This window comes from Chelonia mydas, chromosome 5, assembly GCF_015237465.2.
Source record: "Chelonia mydas isolate rCheMyd1 chromosome 5, rCheMyd1.pri.v2, whole genome shotgun sequence".
Taxonomy (NCBI): domain Eukaryota; kingdom Metazoa; phylum Chordata; order Testudines; family Cheloniidae; genus Chelonia; species Chelonia mydas.
In genome coordinates, this window is record NC_051245.2 from 127,166,041 (window position 1) to 127,185,776 (window position 19,736).

Here is a 19,736-nt window from a genome sequence, read left to right on the forward strand (position 1 = left end):
TGATGTTGAAGAAATTCAGCTGGCATCCCAGCCTGCAAGCATGTTGGTATTACTACCAATCTGCCCAAGAGCAATCAGTCTCTCCTGACAACTCAATTTCTCTAGAGGAATAAGAATGACTCCTTCACCTTCTGTGTCATTTGACTCTCCCAAAAGAATATATTAGAAAGGAAGGTGATGAAAGCGCTGGGTTGAGATTTAGATGTTCTGGGTTCAGTTCTCAGCTCTGCTGCAGCCTTCCTGTGTGACCTTGGGCAAATCACTTAGCCCTCCTGTGCCTCCGTTCTCTTGGGGTAAAATAGCAGGGAAGACATCAGCTCAGGTTAGCCGCTCAAGGTAATGCCTGTAGGGCTGCCTGAAGAGGAACTTGACCCGCTAAGTTAAAAGCAGAGCTGCAGTGTGTTCACTACCATCTTAACCCGAGTTAAGAACTCACCTTTTTTTCCCTCAGTGTAGACGAACACTTAGATACAGTACTTTGTGTAGTGCATGAATGAGGAGAAGTGCAAAGTATTGCACTTTGGAAGGAATAATCAATTGCCCAAATACAAAATGGGAAATGACTGCCTAGGAAGAAATACTGCAGAAAAGGATCTGGGGGTTATAGTGGATCACAAATTAAATCAGAGTCAACAATGTAACACTGTTGCAAAACTAACATTCTGGGATGGATTAGCAGGAGTGTTGTAAGCAAGACACGAGAAGTAATTCTTCCACTCTGCTCCGTGCTGATAAGGCCTAAGCTGGAGTATTGTGCCCAGTTCTGGGCACTACGTTTCAGGAAAGTTGAGGATAAATTGGAGAAAGTCCAGAGGAGAGCAACAAGTTGCAGTGGGGGCAACCAAGCAACTAATTTAGCCCATTCACTCGGTGTGTTGAAAATGCATCAGTAATGCAGTTGGGTTTTCCCAGTATTCCTTTTAATTGTGATTGGCATCTTTAGGAGAAGGGCAAAGGAGAGCAGAGGGGGAAGGTGGGTAGGGAGGGGCGAGTGAGGGGTGCTGAGTGAAAGCTGGAGGGCCGCTCACGGGGAGGAGGAGAAGGAATTGTCGCTCAGACAGTGACATTTTGAGATAGGTGTCTAGGGATGGGATTTTCACAAGTGCTCAGTGCTGGCCAACTCTGTTCCCATTGAAGGCAATGAGGGTTTTCCCTCTGGGTTCACTAGCACTGAGTTAGGCCTAGTCTGAATGCATCTGAAGATTCCACCCTATATCTGTATCTTGGGGTTCTGGGAACATCATAAAGCCCTTGTGCTTCACCTCCCCAAGACTAAGTGTTAATCCCCTTTTGCTCCCTTCACACAAACCTTTACACGTGAAGCTGGTTTTCCATGTGTGCATTGCTTGTATGGTCTGAACAAGTGCCTTGCCCCCTGTCCTACTGATCAGGGAGTCTCCAGGCGCGACATGGAGCCATTCCAAAACAGCCTGGGAAGCAAGGTCACAGCCCTGGGTGCAGGTAGCATGGAAAACGCACGTACCTATTAGAGGGACAGAATCCGAGGTGGCAGGCATGATCTCCGCCACAAGCAGCATGAACACAGTCAGGGACAGCAGGACAGTGATGCCTGGGATGGAAAAGAAAGGATAAGTGTGACCTTTGCTGAACTGGTGTGGCCATTCCACTAACATCTTGGCCATGAAATAAAACCCTGTCCTGGTCACTAGCTAAGCAAGCCCATGGCTTCATCTCCGCTTCCTCGTCTCCAAGAGAAGAGCTTCTGCTAGGAAAGATGCATCCTCCAGTGCATCTTTATCTCCTCTCTGTTCCCCTTCTCCCCAGTTTCCCTATTTGCTTTGGCTGCCAAGACTGTTCATCTCAGGAAGCCTTTGTTGCTTTCAACCTCTCCATGCATGTGCCCAGGCCTACCCCCTGAGACCTGCTTTCTCTGTCCTTGTGACTTGGCTATGAACTCCAGGCTTCAGAAGAAAGAGACGATTGCCCTAACCCACGTTCCACCTAGTCCAATGGAGATGTCTAACTCTACCCTGCAGAACTGGTAAATTGCATTCATTTTTCAAAGCACGGACCAAGAGAATAATCCAAATCAAGGCCAGCCACTTATTAATACCTAGTATCAGCAGGAAGCTATATCACCACCTTGCTCAGATCAATACAAATGTCTGAGCTTACATAGTGGTGAATCAATAGGGCTACCTGCGGTAAGCGCTCACTAATGTGAGTGACGGTTCCTCAAGCTGGCCCAAAGAAAGCCGTCTTGCTACAGTGTCTGCAGCTTTCAGTGGGCTCCCACCATGGGAAATCCTTACTAGCCAAGGGCCATAGCAGGCTGAGCTTTTTACCCTCCCTTTCATGCCAAACTTTTAGGAAGAGCTAAGGAATTAATTTTCCTTACCTAAAGAGATCTTCTCTCCCGAGTCAGCAGGCAATAGGAAAACAAGCAATGCCAAGCCAGATATAAGGACACAAGGAATCAGTAAGTTCAAGCCATAGTAGAGGGTGCGCCGGCGCATGGTTACAGTGTATGTCACATCTGGATACGGTTCTTTACAGCACTCGTAGTACAGCTCGTTCCTCTTCCCTGGGACACCTGCGCAGAAGGAAATCAGAGGTGGAAAGAGCTGCAGTTGGCCTGAAACCTGGCCTGATATCTGGAGCTGTGTAGCACTCAACTCTGAGTAAGCACTTTATGCCTCTCAGCATTGGACCCAACGTTCAAAGGCATTCTGTTTAGATCATTGTTAGTACATGCACTACTGTAACACCTAGTGGCCTTAGAGAGATGGGCCCCCTTGTGCTAGAAGCTGTACATATAGTAAGAGACAGCCCCTGCCCCAAAGAGCTTACAGTCTAAATAGACAAAGGGTGGGACGGGGAAAGAGGTGAAGTGGCTTGCCCAGGGTCATACAAAAGGTCAGGGGCAGAGTCAAGAATAGAACCTGGGTGCCCGACTCCCATCACTAGGCCACGCTGTCTCTCAAAGAGCCACTTTCCCATTAGTGGAACTAGTTCAATAGTGTAACCCTCTAGGTTGCCAGCTGCCCAAACCCTCAAACTGGACGTTCAAATCTCAACAGGCATCTTAATTTTGTTAAAGTAAAGGAATTTATTAGAATGGGGTTTGCACTCTGTGTGTGTGCGCACGAGAGAGAGACAGACATTAAAAACATAGGTATCTTCTGTGCTGTGTAGCTATTAAAGATCCCATGACTCTTTGGTTTGCTCTAAGGTTCTTGGTCAAAACTTCCCTTCTTCCACTGCTGTGCAGTCCTAAACCACTCTGAGATTAAAGGAGCTATAGAAATATAAAAAGATTGTTTCCCTCTTACTTTGCTCACTGTATATATGTAGTGACTGCAGGATTTAGAAATACAATAATTATTCCGAGCTGGCATATTGGTTGCCAATTTTTATTTTTTGAAACAATATAACTGTAACAGGGCGTAGCAGGCCCCCCCGCGCAGTCTGGCCTCTGCACCGAAAATCACGGAAACCTTCTGGCTCAGCAGTCATCGGTGTCGTTTATTTACACATTGCAATCCCACCACCTTTCCACCATGTACAGCATGGGGGTTTCACTCTGAAGGGCTTCCCAGCCTCTACAGCCAGGAGAGACGAACTTCCGCTCTCTGGCTTCCCCCTTTCCATCTGCCCCTCTTGGCTTCCTTCCTTTGAGGCTTTTATGCAGCCCCAGGCTAATTAGGCTGGCAGCTGTCTCCCCTTTGTCAATCAGGTACAGGTGTCTCTAGCCAGCTCCAATTTACCACCCTTAATTGGAGCTGGGGTGACAGAGGGCTGGTTTAGCAGTCCCTGCCCAGCACCCTGTCAGAATAACTCATTAATGGAGAAAAATATTGCAGCTGAATTAAAGCAGACTCATCCTTTGTATATTCAGCCAGTTTTTCACAGTTGAGTTCTCTTCAGCAAGAAGAACCGAATGTGAGACAGATGGTAGTTTTTGCCGTTAAGGTCGTAACTCACTGTCTTTTATAAGTTCCTTTCCCCCAGCGTTGGCAAAACTCAAGCGATCCAGCTGAAATTTCTTCTGTGCAACCCTGACAGATAGGGGGATATTTTAAGAAGGTTTGGTAGCGCTCAGACAGGCATTCAGATATGGCGGTGTGGAAGATCAGAGCTGGAAAACTGTCTGCACACTTTCTGAAAATTCATCTGGAAAACAGCTTGGCTTAGGAACCCAATGAGAAGTGGTGGCTTTGTTTTTTGGAAAGGTGGTATGGTTAATTTTAATGTAACCTGATCTGGTCTGTGTGAAACTGAGAGCACCATGATATTTCACGCACACTCTGTACCATCTTTGAAGTCTGATCCACATATTAGCATGCTAATACACCCCCACAAGTGCTCTCATTGTGATTTGCGAGGCCTTAATGTGTCGCATATGTGGAAGGCCATACAGCCCACTTATTAAAATGATAATGGCCACAATTTCAGAAGGGTGTGCGGGGATTCTCCATTGTTCCCAATGGGACCTGCTGGCCCCCTTTTGAAAACGGGATCTATAATATGCACTGAAATGTCACAGTGACTCTTGTAAAAGAGAACTGAAAATTCCAAGGCGATTCTCAGACACACCCATTTTGTGACACCGCAGCTAAGGATGTAAAGACAGGTAAGTTGAAGGGAAGATGGAGAGAGCCTTAGTTAATGTGTCTGTTTTGGTTTTAGAAAACAGACTTCAGAAAGTCAGGCAATTCAAAGGGTTTGTTTTTAATTAAGGAAAACTGGAAAAGTCAAAGGATGAAAATGCAGAGTTAAGGTAACCCAGGCCACATCAACATCACCTCCATGGCTGTGTTTTCAGTACCTTGGAGATGGGAACGTAAAGTTCCTGCTACTTCCAACCCCTCTGTAGCCTTCTCTCTCTCTTTTTTTTTTTCTTTTTTTTTTTTTTTTTATCTCTCTTCTCACCTTCTATTAATAAGAAGCCTGCTTAGCCGGCCAGGGAATCTAACCTTGCAACATTTTGCTGTGAAAAGCTCCAAGCAGTCCTGAGCATCCCAGCCTTGGTAAGAGGAGACTTACCCACAGACTGGCTGCAGGACAATTAGAGTAACCTAGTCACTAACTGTGTCATGGGCTGTAGATTGTGCCTCTAATTTTCTAGCAACTGAACTGCAAATGTGACCGATGCTGCCGTGTCCTAGCATTTGCTGTTCTTCCTCTCTTTCCCCTGTTCTGTGTTTGTCTGGTTTGGTCATAAGAAGAACCCAGGTCAGACTTTTGACAGAACTAGAAATATGCCAGGTTTAACTTGGTGGCTTGCCCATGGGCTGGGGAGCCTGGGGGCTAAGCCAATTCGGATTATGAGCTGAGCCCCACCTGAGAGGAGTTAGGTGATTTCCAGTCTGAAAAATAGCAGGAAGCTGCAGGTGAGGGGTGTTTTGGAGACTAGCTGAGACTATTAGAGACAGGAAACTGGGGGAAAGAGGAGACTGTGGAGCTGGGGCTGGTGGAAGGGGCAACTCTGAGGAGCAAGTTTGGCTCCTGTAGCACCTTAGCCAGGGAAAGCCTGCAAGGGAGAATTAAAGAAGGGAGTTCTTAAAGGGGCTTGGATGAAGGAGAAACAAAGGTGTGACTGCCACATAGACCACCCTAGCTCCAAGGGAGTGCTGGGGGGCAGGGAACGGAAATGGGTATCTACAGTTAGCCTTCCCCAGCCTTAGTGACTGTGATGTCTGGAGACACTGCGGCAGGCTGGCTTTCGATAGTTGTCCATCGCACCCGGTGTGCAGAAGACTGTTTACAGCCTGACCCTGCAGTTGACAATGTCCACAGTGGCAGCACAGACACAGCACCCATCACTGTTTTCTCCTCTGGGTGTATCTTCTGGATCGTCTCTTCCTTCACTGTTCACTGTTTTGTTTTGGTGCTTAAGGGTCAACAAGTTTGACCCACCATAATGTGTAGATTCAGTGTGTCAGGCTGACACAGAGAAGGGGCTTCTTTAGAAGAGAAGGCCATGGTAGTGTTAGGCAGGCTGCTTATCTAACCCCATTATTACATTGTCCACCGTCGGAGTGATGTGAGAGCTGACGCAATTCCATCCTGTCCTGCAGGAACAAGCACAGGCAACTCAAAGACCAAATATGTTCCTCAGTGATGCTTGTTGAAGGCAGGATTTCAAGCCAGAAATAACCAAACGGGGCACTCTCCTGAACTGATAAACCTGTAGAGGAGTATTTGAAAACCAGTGCAGCGCTGAGTGAGACGGACCTTTGGGGTTTTCCCCTCCCCATGGAGTCCTTTACCCTTCCTGAAAATAGAATCCTGATGGTTCCCATTAGTTTCTCAGGTACCCTGCCTTAAGACTTCACATTGCAGCTGCCAGCCTCCAGGGAAGGGCCACATGAAACCAAGCTTACAATGTAACAAGCTGAGCAAGCTCTATATGTGGCCCACCCACCCCTTGATGCAGACAGAGCAACACAGAATGGATGCAGGTTATATACAAACTTTTTCTGCGCTGCTCCCTGAAATGCCTGGTAGAAACTCTGTAAAGTAGCTGAGGACTTTCCTCCCCTGGGGTTGAACTTGACATCACTACTGGGCATAAAGCTAATACACCTTAGAGATGAAAGAGCTTGATTCTGATCTCACTTAGCCTGGTTTTATACTGGCATTACTCTGACCTCAGTAGCTTTGCTCCTCATTTACACCTGTATAAGTGAGATCAAATCAGGTCTGAAGAGGCTGGGTCTAAGAACAGAATCTGGTGAGAAGAATCCACTTTTTAAAAGTACAGTTTTCTTCTGGAACAGTAGAAAGAATGGAATGCATTGACCTGATGTAGCGGAGGGGAGGCTACTGACTAGATTGAATTGAGACTTTACAATTCTGTACCATGTCTACACTGATGGCACTATAGCTACTACAGCATCACAGCTGTGCTTCTCTAACCCCATAGTGTAGACGCATACTACCATGACGGAAGGGTGTTTCCTGTTGCTGTAGGAACTCCACTTCCCCAAGCGAGGGTAGCTAGGTGAACAGAAACATTTTTCTGTTGACATAGCTGCGTCTACACCGGGGGAAGGAGACCAAAGCCCTGAGGTAAGTGGGAAAGCGGGATACCGGGAGGAAGCACAGGCAGGAACGTCTGTGAGGGGAGGGCTCCTGCCTCATACTGAGAATGAGGGGCGATCAGCAGGTTATCTCAAGTGCTTATATACGAATGCACAAAGCCTTGGAAACAAGCAGGGAGAACTGGAGGTCCTGGTGATGTCAAGGAATTATGACGTGATTGGAATAACAGAGACTTGGTGGGATAACTCACATGACTGGAGTACTGTCATGGATGGTTATGAACTGTTCAGGAAGGACAGGCAGGGCAGAAAAGGTGGGGGAGTAGCACTGTATGTAAGGGAGCAGTATGACTGCTCAGAGCTCCGGTACGAAACTGCAGAAAAAACTGCAGTGTCTCCGGATTAAGTTTAGAAGTGTGAGCAACAAGAGTGATGTAGTGGTGGGAGTCTGCTATAGACCACCGGACCAGGGGGATGAGGTGGATGAGGCTTTCTTCCGGCAACTCGCAGAAGCTACTAGATCGCACGCCCTGGTTCTCATGGGTGACTTTAATTTTCCTGATATCTGCTGGGAGAGCAATACAGCGGTGCATAGACAATCCAGGAAGTTTTTGGAAAGCGTAGGGGACAATCTCCTGGTGCAAGTGCTAGAGGAGCCAACTAGGGGGGGAGCTTTTCTTGACCTGCTGCTCACAAACAGGGAAGAATTAGTGGGGGAAGCAAAAGTGGACGGGAATCTGGGAGGCAGTGACCATGAGTTGGTTGAGTTCAGGATCCTGACACAGGGAAGAAAGGTAAGCAGCAGGATACGGACCCTGGACTTCAGGAAAGCAGACTTCGACTCCCTCAGGGAACGGATGGGTAGGATCTCCTGGGGGACTAACATGAAGGGGAAAGGAGTCCAGGAGAGCTGGCTGTATTTCAAGGAATCCCTGTTGAGGTTAAAGGGACAAACCATCCCGATGAGTCGAAAGAATAGTAAATATGGCAGGCGACCAGCTTGGCTTAACGGTGAAATCCTAGGGGATCTTAAACATAAAAAAGAAGCTTACAAGAAGTGGAAGGTTGGACATATGACCAGGGAAGAGTATAAAAATATTGCTCAGGCATGTAGGAATGAAATCAGGAGGGCCAAATCGCACCTGGAGCTGCAGCTAGCAAGAGATGTCAAGAGTAACAAGAAGGGTTTCTTCAGGTATGTTGGCAACAAGAAGAAAGCCAAGGAAAGTGTGGGCCCCTTACTGAATGAGGGAGGCAACCTAGTGACAGAGGATGTGGCAAAAGCTAATGTGCTCAATGCTTTTTTTGCGTATGTCTTCACTAACAAGGACAGCTCCCAAACTGCTGCGCTGGGCATCACAACATGGGGAGTAGATGGCCAGCCCTCTGTGGAGAAAGAGGTGGTTAGGGACTATTTAGAAAAGCTGGACGTGCACAAGTCCCTGGGGCCGGACGAGTTGCATCCGAGAGTGCTAAAGGAATTGGCGGCTGTGATTGCAGAGCCATTGGCCATTATCTCTGAAAACTCGTGGCGAACGGGGGAAGTCCTGGACGACTGGAAAAAGGCTAATGTAGTTCCCATCTTCAAAAAAGGGAAGAAGGAGGATCCTGGGAACTACAGGCCAGTCAGCCTCACCTTAGTCCCCGGAAAAATCATGGAGCAGGTCCTCAAAGAATCAATCCTGAAGCACTTACATGAGAGGAAAGTGATCAGGAACAGTCAGCATGGATTCACCAAGGGCAAGTCATGCCTGACTAATCTAATCGCCTTCTATGATGAGATTACTGGTTCTGTGGATGAAGGGAAAGCAGTGGATGTATTGTTTCTTGACTTTAGCAAAGCTTTTGACACGATCTCCCACAGTATTCTTGTCAGCAAGTTAAAGAAGTATGGGCTGGATGAATGCACTATAAGGTGGGTAGAAAGTTGGCTAGATTGTCGGGCTCAACGGGTAGTGATCAATGGCTCCATGTCTACTTGGCAGCCGGTGTCAAGTGGAGTGCCCCAGGGGTCGGTCCTGGGGCCGGTTTTGTTCAATATCTTCATAAATGATCTGGAGGATGGTGTGGATTGCACTCTCAGCAAATTTGCGGACGATACTAAACTGGAAGGGTGGTAGATACGCTGGAGGGCAGGGATAGGATACAGAGGGACCTAGACAAATTGGAGGATTGGGCCAAAAGAAATCTGATGAGGTTCAATAAGGATAAGTGCAGGGTCCTGCACTTAGGACGGAAGAACCCAATGCACAGCTACAGACTAGGGACCGAATGGCTAGGCAGCAGTTCTGCGGAAAAGGACCTAGGGGTTACAGTGGACGAGAAGCTGGATATGAGTCAGCAGTGTGCCCTTGTTGCCAAGAAGGCCAATGGTATTTTGGGATGTATAAGTAGGGGCATAGCCAGCAGATCGAGGGACGTGATCGTTCCCCTCTATTCGACATTGGTGAGGCCTCATCTGGAGTACTGTGTCCAGTTTTGGGCCCCACACTACAAGAAGGATGTGGATAAATTGGAGAGAGTCCAGCGAAGGGCAACAAAAATGATTAGGGGTCTGGAACACATGACTTATGAGGAGAGGCTGAGGGAACTGGGATTGTTTAGTCTGCAGAAGAGAAGAATGAGGGGGGATTTGATAGCTGCTTTCAACTACCTGAGAGGTGGTTCCAAAGAGGATGGTTCTAGACTATTCTCAGTGGTAGAAGAGGACAGGACAAGGAGTAATGGTCTCAAGTTGCAGTGGGGGAGGTTTAGGTTGGATATTAGGAAAAACTTTTTCACTAGGAGGGTGGTGAAACACTGGAATGCGTTACCTAGGGAGGTGGTAGAATCTCCTTCCTTAGAAGTTTTTAAGGTCAGGCTTGACAAAGCCCTGGCTGGGATGATTTAATTGGGGATTGGTCCTGCTTTGAGCAGGGCGTTGGACTAGATGACCTCCTGAGGTCCCTTCCAACCCTGATATTCTATGATTCTATGATACACTGGGGGTTAGGTTGGTGTAGCCAGGGCCCTCAGGGGTGTGGAATTTTCAGACCCATGAGTGTTGTAGGGATGTCGACCCAAGTTTGAAGTGTAGACCAGGCCCTGAGTATATGGTTTTGGGGTTTTTGTTTTGGGGTTTTGCAAGAGTTCCTTCTGAATTTTGCTGAGATCAGACTTTCTAATCTAATCACCTTTAGGCTAAATAAGTTGCAGAAGTGTGATTCGATGTTCATTATGCACGTAGAAGACACAGAGATCCAAATTCTGTGCTGACCCCCTGCACCTATTGTTGTCAGTAGAATTTCATAGGTTATCAAACCCCACAGCAATATACCCACAGGCTCCCTAATGTAGCTTTAGTTAACTTGGCAGGACAAGAAAGAAAACACTTGAAACATTGTCTGCAGTCCAATTGTGAGATTTCTATTGCTTTTCAAATAGGAGCTTTTAATACCTGTACTTCAAATGTCCAGATAAGAGCCGTCATTTCCATGTATTCATTTTGCCTTAAAGTTTCGACTCATTTAGATTTCTAAGCGAGCCAACTTACCCACTAAATCCCATTCTCCATTCGATATGTAATTGGAAATATCTGCTTCAAGCATCTGCAGATCAAGCAGCCAGCCATTGTGGGTCCATGAACCAAATTTCAAATTGCATTTTTGCACATCAAAGGGGAACCAGCGGACGTCAATGTAACACGTGCTCTTCAGAATGCCTGAGAATAGAAGTTAGAGGGGGAAACAGTCATCTGAGGTCTGAAGGGCAAATGCAAAACGAAATGACATTGTGCTGAGATCCCATGGAATTGTCAGGCCTCTCTCTACGATTAGATTCAATCCATCTGAGCAGACTCCGATTAGAATTTCTAATTCAACTGTTCCACTAACAGCACTTACGATTTCCTGAGCCAAATTACTTTCCTTTTTCAGTTACGTTCTTGAGATCCATCTGATGAAGTATTTCAAAAGAAATAGGGGCCAAATTCTCTCCAGATGTAAATGGGTGTGTTGAGTTCAGGGGCACTGCACCTACATACACCAGTGCAGAAACCAGCTATTGGGCTATCAACAAACATACAAATTCCTGACCTTTTACCCGTTGGTTTTCTTTCCCATGCTTATTCTCCTTGGGCCATATCTCCAGGTCTTCCCTCATATATTTCCTCTAGGGGTAGGTCTGCACTATATCTGGTGCAAGCCTCCCACCCTAGGTCTTGCAGTGCACTGAAAAATTGCTGTGGGTGAGACTGGGGCTCTCAGGCCTGGGGTGGGGTTGGATGCGGGGGGTCGGACTGGCAGCCCAAGTTGCCGTGTCAGAGCATTGTCTATGCAGCTATTTTTAGTGCACTAGTGCGCGTCCCATATACGCTAGTTTGTGAACCCAGGCTGGGGGACTCACTCCCAGATGCAGTGTGGAGATGTCCGAGGAAGCCTGCTGGGCGATCCTACCCTGTTCTACCAATCTGTGCCTGTCTACACAATGGCCTTGCAGTTAAGCTGACCGCATCCCATGTGTCTCTGCTCTGGGACTGAGAACCATTACATGTCAGTTGGCTGCGGGGAAGTTCCTCTTCCCAGTGGTCAGGGCTCCAGCCTGGGACTCCATCAATCGGGGTTCACGTCTTTGCTCTACCACAGACTTCCTGTGTGATGTTGGGCAAGTCACTTCGTCTCTTTGTGCTTCAGTTCCTCATCTCTAAAACAAGGATAACAGCACTGCCCTGCCTCACAGGTGGCTGTGAGGATAAGCCTACTAATGGCTGTGAGGCACTCAGATGCCACAGGAATGGTGCCGTAGAAGTGACATAAGCAGATAGGCCGAGATTCACAAAGAGACTTAGATGCTTGACGGCCACTTTAAGCACCTAAATCCCAGAATTGGACCCTGGTGAGATTCATTCAACCCCTGCTCAGCTGCTGCAGAACCTGATAGTCCCATAAACTCATTGCCACCCAAGTTTTTTTGTAAAAGTTCCTTAGGTGCCTGTGTTTCTGCTTCTGCTTCTGGGCATGTGCAGAGTTGCCTCACTCCAGGGGTCTGAATGGCTAAGCCCCTGAGCGATGCATGAACTTGGGGAAGAGAGGTGTTCCTCTGTGTCACTTGCCCGCCAGCCTGATCTGGTAAGCACCCGCAGACCTCACCTACCGTATCAGGCCCCACATAAGACCTCACACGCAACCCCCGGAAGGGAGAGGCACTTCCTCACAACTTTTAGCCCTTGGTTAGGGGATGGGAGACACCTGGTTCAAGTCCCCACTCCCCTGATGGGGGAGATGGGATCTGGAGAGGGCTCTGAGGAGAATGTCCTAACTACTGGGCGATGGGAGGTTCTGATGGGGGAGTGCCCTCACTCTCTCTCCTGTGGAAGCTGTTCCACTGTGGGTAATCAGTGGAGTGGCAGGATGGGGGCCCTGACTGGTCTCCCCAGTCTTTGGTGAGTGCTCTGCACACCAGACTACAGAGTAATTCTTAGAGTTGCTTGTGCTCTCTCTTTCTCACCCTGCAGCTCTCATTATTTCTCCACAGTGGAACGGCTCTGATAGGGGAGACCGAGGGAATAGCCTAGTAGCTGTAGCACTCCCCTGAGAGGGACAGATCCCAGTTCAGATCCCGCCTTGTCATGTGGCAGATGGAGGACTTGAGGTCTCTCACATCCCAGGTGAGTGCTCTAACCATTGGGCTAAAAATTATGAGGCAGGTCCTGTGTCTTCTCCTCCGTTCTCCTTCCCACCCCGGCTTCTTCAAAAAATGGCAGAGATGCCTAATGCCAACAGAGGCTTTTCAGCTGAGAATCCCAAGCAGAGGGAGGCGTCTCTCTGCAGCCCAGACGTAGGTGCCTATCTCTCTGAGAGGGAGGGGCTAAGTACTTACCCCTCACCTTAGTATCTCCCATGGTCTAGCTTTTGCAGGGAGCTGCCTAAGGTGCTGGCTTTTGTGAATCCCATTCTAAGGCACCTAGCTCTGTCCCGTTGTACTGGAGGCTTGAGCGCCTCACCCAGGCTTTGTGAATCCCAGTGGTTTTCTAGACGCCTAAGTTCCTTTGTGAATCTTGCCCCTAGAGCAGTGGTTCTCAACTCCTTTATCATTATGGGCTGTGTGCTAACTGGGCCGCATGCGGGCCGCAGGTTGAGAACTGCTGGTATAAGCTGTAGCAGCATCACTGTACCATGCATTTTTACTTGTGTACAGAACAGTTAATAAATATAAATTCATCATCTGAGTCACGACAACCTTAAAGGTTTTAAAACAAATAGATTTCAGAAAAAAAGCTACAGGCTTAAAATGTTTAGCCCTTGAAATCTTGGCCTCTTAGTGCGAATTCCATCTAAAATGTCATTCATTATATGACCTAATATGTTGCAGTATGAAGAGCTGGCCAGATCATCAAAAGGTTCAGCATTGTATGATGCTAAACTTTTTTGTCACAGATGCTGAGCACTTATCAATATCTGGCCTGTATTTAGGGGCCTAAAATAGAAGCTGAATTCTTTTGAAAGTCTGTCCCACAGCATAGAGCGCACAAAGCTTCTCATCCAGATCTGCTTTTAAACTGATACAATTAATTCTCTAAATAGGAGAATTGACTGACGCTTTTAAAGTAAATTGATTTAAACCAACAAACAAAATCAGTCTCTTACCTGGAGGAATGTACTGACAAGATCCAGAATAATTCACCAACACGTTTGTGTGAAACGTGGCATCGAATCTTTCATCCGCACTAAAGCATAACACAAAAAACCCCCACAGGCACTTGAATTCAAAATGTGGTGAACAGTAAGGTAACGATCATTAATTTCTGAATAGCGGGTGTATGGATTAGGGTCAGGAGGGTAAACTTTGTAAAATATCATTAGTTGGAACGTCTAGCTCACGCCAAACTGAGCTTGGATCTTCTTTCAAGATTTAGATCAGTTGGATAAAGGATCCATCTCTCAACCAGCTGGCTGGACCCCCAGATGGCCCCAGTCACTGAGGGAGAGCTGCTGCAAGGAGTTCCGCTCCCATTTAGGCAACTAAGTGAAATGGCCTGATTTTCAGAAGAGCTCAGTGCCTTTGATGCCAAGGCTGTGACAACGGGAGACGATGATAACCTTTGTAACCTCTGGCCCAGTGGCACCTTACTCAAGGTGGAGGTACTAGGTGCTAGCATAGCAGTTGCTTGGAACTGCAGCTCCTCTTCAAAGAGAGCAAGAAGTCATAGGCGAGGGGTGAAGTGGCCGGAGAAGGAAGGGAACTATCGGGGGCTCAGATGGCATAGTGGCAAGCCTGGCGGGTCTTTGTGGGTGATCAGTGAGCAATCAGGGATCTGGATTGTAAGCTTTTAGGGGCTTTCTTTTTGTTCTGTGTTTGTACAGCACCTAGCGCAGTGGGGTCCTGGTCAATGGCTGGGGCTCCTAGGTGCTACAGAGATACCAATAGTAATAATGGGCACAACATTGTGTGCAGACCTTGTGGGTTAGAGCTCTATAATTTCAGGAGTTAGTTGAGGTTTGGGGAAGCTTCCAGACTGCTTGATACTTATCCAAACTGAATCAAACAATCTAGCCCTTCGGATCTTGATATTTTATACAACTTGCATTCAAAACAGCTATCGCAGACTTTCCCGTGCTGGCATCGTCCTGCACTCCCTTTGAACTGAAGGGCACTTCATAATTATTTTACAGCCTTAGGGCCTGATTCAACTCCCAGTGAAGCTAATAGGACTATTTCTATTGAGTTTCATGGGCTTTCTCGGTCCCTATATGTAGTCTTTTAGCTATATGGAATTGTGATATTTTTAAATGCGAACATCATCTAATTTTCCATAAGGGTGTACCAGAAGACTACAAAAGCACAAACAACAAATGAAACCAGCATAATTATTTACATTAGCACAAGATAGGTAATCATAACTTAATCTTTCATTATAAAGACCATGGCCAAGGGCCTCAAGCCATTTCTATTTTACGAGCATCGTTATGATAACTCTGTGCTTCCATCTAGACTTTTCACTGTACTGCAGCACTTGTCTGGGTTTGTTTCCATTGTTTGGAGGCCATAAACCTGATCCTCAGCTGGCGTAATCTCCGTTTGAAGTCAATGGAGCTACACTGATTTACACCAATGGAGGAATTGACTCAGTGTTTGTCTCAGTTCTTATAAACCTTCCGTACCTGTTATACAGAAGAATGTCTGGTACCCATATCTGGTCAGAGGGAAATCGTAAGTTCTGGACTCCTGGGTATGCGTACTGATCCCAAGACAAGTAAACGTCAATCCAGTACTATAGGAAAATATAGACACAAACGTTATTTATCATTTCTACAATGTAGGATCATAGGGGAAAGGAATATCTCCCTGTATGCCTGGCACATTTGGGTGCTCTGGAAATATAATGAATATTAGCAACAGCAATGATAACATAATAATTACTGTTCTAGGGTTAATAACAAGTGACGACAATGAAAAAGACAGGTGTATGCACTGAGGAGCTCACAGTGTAATGACTTAACATTTGGACTATTACATTTTAACATGTTTGTTGTTTAGAAAAATCTCTAAGGAAATATTCATTTCCTGTGTTACATAAGTGGATGCCCACTTATACCAGCTGAGGGCCTGGCCTGGAAAGCATACAATTGCACTCTGTATTCCAAAATGATTGTTTATGATCTTTTCCGCTCTCCCACCCAAAATACCAGATTTGAATTTTTGCTGAACTTTGGGATCAATACAAATTCTTTACTGAAGACTACAGAGTGTCTAGGTTCTCCTGTCCAAAGTCTATGCACACAAGAGGGTATGAAAATGATAACATGGCAGCAGTATAAAAGTATAGGCTGGAATTGTTTAGGTTATTCTTCTTTTATAACCAAGATCACTCAGACTATAAACTACAATGTAGTTGGGAGACAAGCAGAAGGATCATTTGCTCCATTCAGATAATATATTTGGTTTCTAATGTAACATTAGAGTTAGTTCAATCATTCGTCTCTCCTGTGATCTCTTAGCTTTGAAGAGGCAGCTCCAATGAATCAGAAGCTCAGCGTTATGTTGCATAAGAATAAATGATCCCTCCTACCATACAGCAATGCTTAATCCTACGCTGGAACATTAATTCAGGAGTAATAGTGCACAGGGACAACAACTCTGAGCTTTCCTTGTACGCATTTCATTGCAGATCAGACTTACTTAAGAATTAAGGGATTTAAAAAAAAAAAATGGGAGAGAAGGAGATTTCCAAAAGTGCCTAAGTGGTTTAGGAGTCTGCCCCATTGATTTGCAATGGGCCTATTCTTTTAAGTTCCTTAGGCACTCTTGGAAATTTCCCCTGGGTCCTACAGTCAGGCCTTTAAGTCCATATTTAGACACTATCTGGAATTCTCAAAGGAGTTTAAGAAAGCAAGATGTGCAGCTTCATTAGGATTTGAGGCACCTTTGGAAATCCCAGTCATTGACTTCAGTGGAAACTGCAGGATGCCCACACCTTTGAAAACCAGCCCTCCAATTTCAATGCCTAAACATGTTTAGATCCTCATTTATTAACATCTGTGCCTTAAGGCTCATTGGACCAACTCCACTGAGCTCATCAGAGTTACAACAGGAATTAATATGGCCGATCATTTCATTTTCAGATCTGAAAGGAAGTGATAACTGGGATTTTCAGAGGACCCAGCTCCCATTGAAAGCCGATCAGAATCAGGCACCTTCCACCTGTGTGCTTCTTTGGAAATCCTGCCCCATTCCTCCTTCAGCAATATTTCCAAGAGCTCAATTTGCTTGAGTCCCAGTATAGAGGATGACAGACAGTTCTTCTGCCAAAAGATCATATTCAGGAAGTTCCTGTTACAACAATTTCTGTTCAGTGCTGATGCAAAGTTACTCACCATCTGTAGCCAAGCATTCGTTATCAGCACCTGGTTCTTCTCATCCTTCAAAAAGAGAGAAGAAAACCTAATTAGCCCAAGAAAATATTGTGTGTTTTTTCCCGACAAAATCCAAACCCAAACCCAAGTCACAGGGTAAATGAATGCAAATATTGCAGTCACAAATTATGGACTCGGTGCTGGAGTCATTGGGTGAAATCTCTGACCTGTGTGGTGATGAAGATCAGATCAAATGATTGTAATAGTTCCTTCTGGCCTTAAAAACAAATTTTGAAAATTCCACACTCATTATAATTCATCAGCAATGAAAATAATTTTCCATGGCCATTATTTACTTGAAGACATTTATTCTCTACAAAAGCTATCAGAGATTTTCATTTTAATTAGATGGCTGTGACTACAGAACTCTGTGACATACAGGAACTGGAGAGGATTAACGCTGTCATTATTGTTGCTACAGACTAATCGAATACTGGTCTTGAGCAGAAGTTAGGGCACGTCAGCAAACTGTGAAAATGATGTTTATCGAGAGGACACTATGCAGAACAGATGTGGTGCTCTGTGTGTCTAAACACAACTCTAAGCAGGCTGCAGATCACACTGGAATCCAATTCTCTATCCATAATAACAATACCTAGTGCTTTTCAGCTATAGATCTCAAAATGCTTTGCAAAAGAGATAAGTGCCATGACCCCATTTTACAGATGGTGAGACTTAGGCACGGAGAGGTCAAGTGGATTGCCCAGCAGGCCAAGAACATGGCTGCACAACTACCAATGTATGGGTTCATATCATAGAGAGGAACATAGCCCCTCGTTCGCATGGGGGTGACACGCAAGCCCCTCGTTCGCATGGGGGTGACACGCAAGCCCATACCCCCTCAGACACACCCATACTTTTCCCCACTTTAGCGTTGCATGTAAGGAGGCAAGGGCCCCGCTGGTTTCAGACTTAACACTCCCAGGGCTTAAGCATAGCTGTGGCCACGCACAGCCTCTACTGGCTCTTGTGCAGGCATGTGACATCTTTTCAGACTCCACTGTGGACTGCACAGAGTTTGCAAGATCAAGGAGTGGCTGCTAAGGGGCTACATTGTCACTTAGTGCCTCTCCCTATGCAAGGGGCAGTGGGTAGCTGGGATGCTCCAAAAGCAGTGCAGGGAAGGATTGGGACTCATCCCTATGCTCTAAGCCGTAGCAGAACCACATGACTCCCCACTGTGCCTTAGCTCAGCTCTGCTGGCCATGCATTGAGGGAGGGTGTGGCAGATCCACGGCCCCGTCCATTTCTCATCATTCTCAGCCAACCAGCACAGGATGGAGACCTGCAGAACCTGCTTGTCCCCCTGCCACCTGCACAGGAACTGGCAATGTGGGCAGCATGCTTTCTATTCCCCTGTGCTGGTGGGCTGGGCAAATGATCATTTTGACCTAAAAACTCCCCTTCTTTTGTACTAGGAATGAATCTGTTTTGTTGTGTGCCCTTTGCGCTCGTTCGTTGTTAGCAAAGGAGAAGCAGTAAGCACAAAGCTAGCCGAGAGAACAGACAGATTAGCTACAATGCAATGGAGATGGAGAGAGTCATGGGCCTGAGATGACTGCATTTCAGTAAGTGGTGTTGAACAAAGCTACTGTGGAATATCATGGTAAATCTTGTGAGCTATAGCACATTGGACTTGGACTGCAATGATCAAAGAGACACAGGACCCAGCACAAAACCCATCAGGCTTGTAAGATCTGGGGACAAACAGGCCATGATAGCTAACACTTTGAATGGAAATATATGAATAATTCCCAGATGCAACTTCATTAAGACAAAGAATGACATTTTGGCTCCATTGAATTTGGTGGGGCCAGGATTTCACTCTGTCGATTAAGTTCCTTTGCAGACATTAATGACAGAGATAAGATGCCAGATTTTCAAAAGAGTTCAGCTCCCACTTAGGTGCCTAAATGAAATGTCTGATTTTTAAAAATTCTCAGCACCCAGCAGCTCCAGGCTAGGTAGATGCTTCAGCTGCATTCTCCTCGTGTGGAGCCTATAAAAACCTCTGCAAGTACCGTGGCTACTCTCCGTGGTCTCAGCCAGGGCAGCCGTCAAGATGAGGAGCCACAAGCCCATTGGGTCTGGGAGTCCATGGAGCAAACTGAAGAGATTGTTAGCCCTGGGGGCTCTTTCCGGTCCTGTGTAGGTTGAAAGCTCTGTAGGATCCCAGTGGGACTCTCTCCTCTTGTAACAGCCTCCCATGAATACAAGCCAGGAAGCATAAAAAGCTGCGCGGTCTGTACCCTGCAGTCTTTTATACAAAGACCATGGCTTCCAAATACTTAGTGAACCAACTCCCTATGAACTCTCCTGTTTTCCCAAACTAGTTGAAAGCCTCAGCCCTCCCAGGGGCCAAAGGAACTAGTCAGCTGTGGAGTTTCTAGTCCAAGCTATTTGTTCCCCAACAAGTTCAGAAACTTTGCAAAAGCCCAAACCTCTGGTTCGATTCAAACTGTCACCATGTAAAGGCTTGTCTACACTACAAAATTAAATTGACCTTCAGCCACCGCAGTAACTAAAGCAGTGGTTCACCTCCACACTACGCTCCTTCTGTCTGTGGTGCACGTCCTCACTATGAGAGCTTTCACTGACTGAACTGGCTGGGGCATTGTGGGGCACTGACAGCAGGAGCCCAGCAGCCCTGGGTCTGACGGCCTAAGTTGTCAGCTGGGCATAGGCTCACAGCTGGCCCCCACGCTTGGGCTGTCAGCACCAGGGCAGGGTGGGGGCAGTCGTGAACCAGGGCGTGGGGGGCAGGCTCCAGCTGTCAGCCCCACTGGGGGCTGACAGGCAACATAAGTAATGCAGTGTCTATGTGAATGCTGCATTGCCC

At 46.6% G+C, this 19,736-nt stretch overlaps 1 protein-coding gene across 3 annotated transcripts in view; it reads right to left on the minus strand.

Annotated features, from left to right (window-relative positions):
• Positions 1-19,736, minus strand: part of LOC102942875 (neuronal acetylcholine receptor subunit alpha-7) — a 144,316-nt gene that overhangs the window by 65,023 nt on the left and 59,557 nt on the right. For all 3 annotated transcript variants that reach the window (XM_043547285.1, XM_007052706.4, XM_043547287.1), the window contains 6 exons: positions 16,859-16,903; positions 15,146-15,255; positions 13,631-13,710; positions 10,540-10,707; positions 2,360-2,554; positions 1,484-1,570 (listed from right to left, as the gene is read on the minus strand). In XM_043547285.1, the coding sequence (XP_043403220.1) occupies positions 1,484-1,570; positions 2,360-2,554; positions 10,540-10,707; positions 13,631-13,710; positions 15,146-15,255; positions 16,859-16,903 (685 nt within the window). The remainder of the gene's footprint in view (positions 1-1,483; positions 1,571-2,359; positions 2,555-10,539; positions 10,708-13,630; positions 13,711-15,145; positions 15,256-16,858; positions 16,904-19,736) is intronic.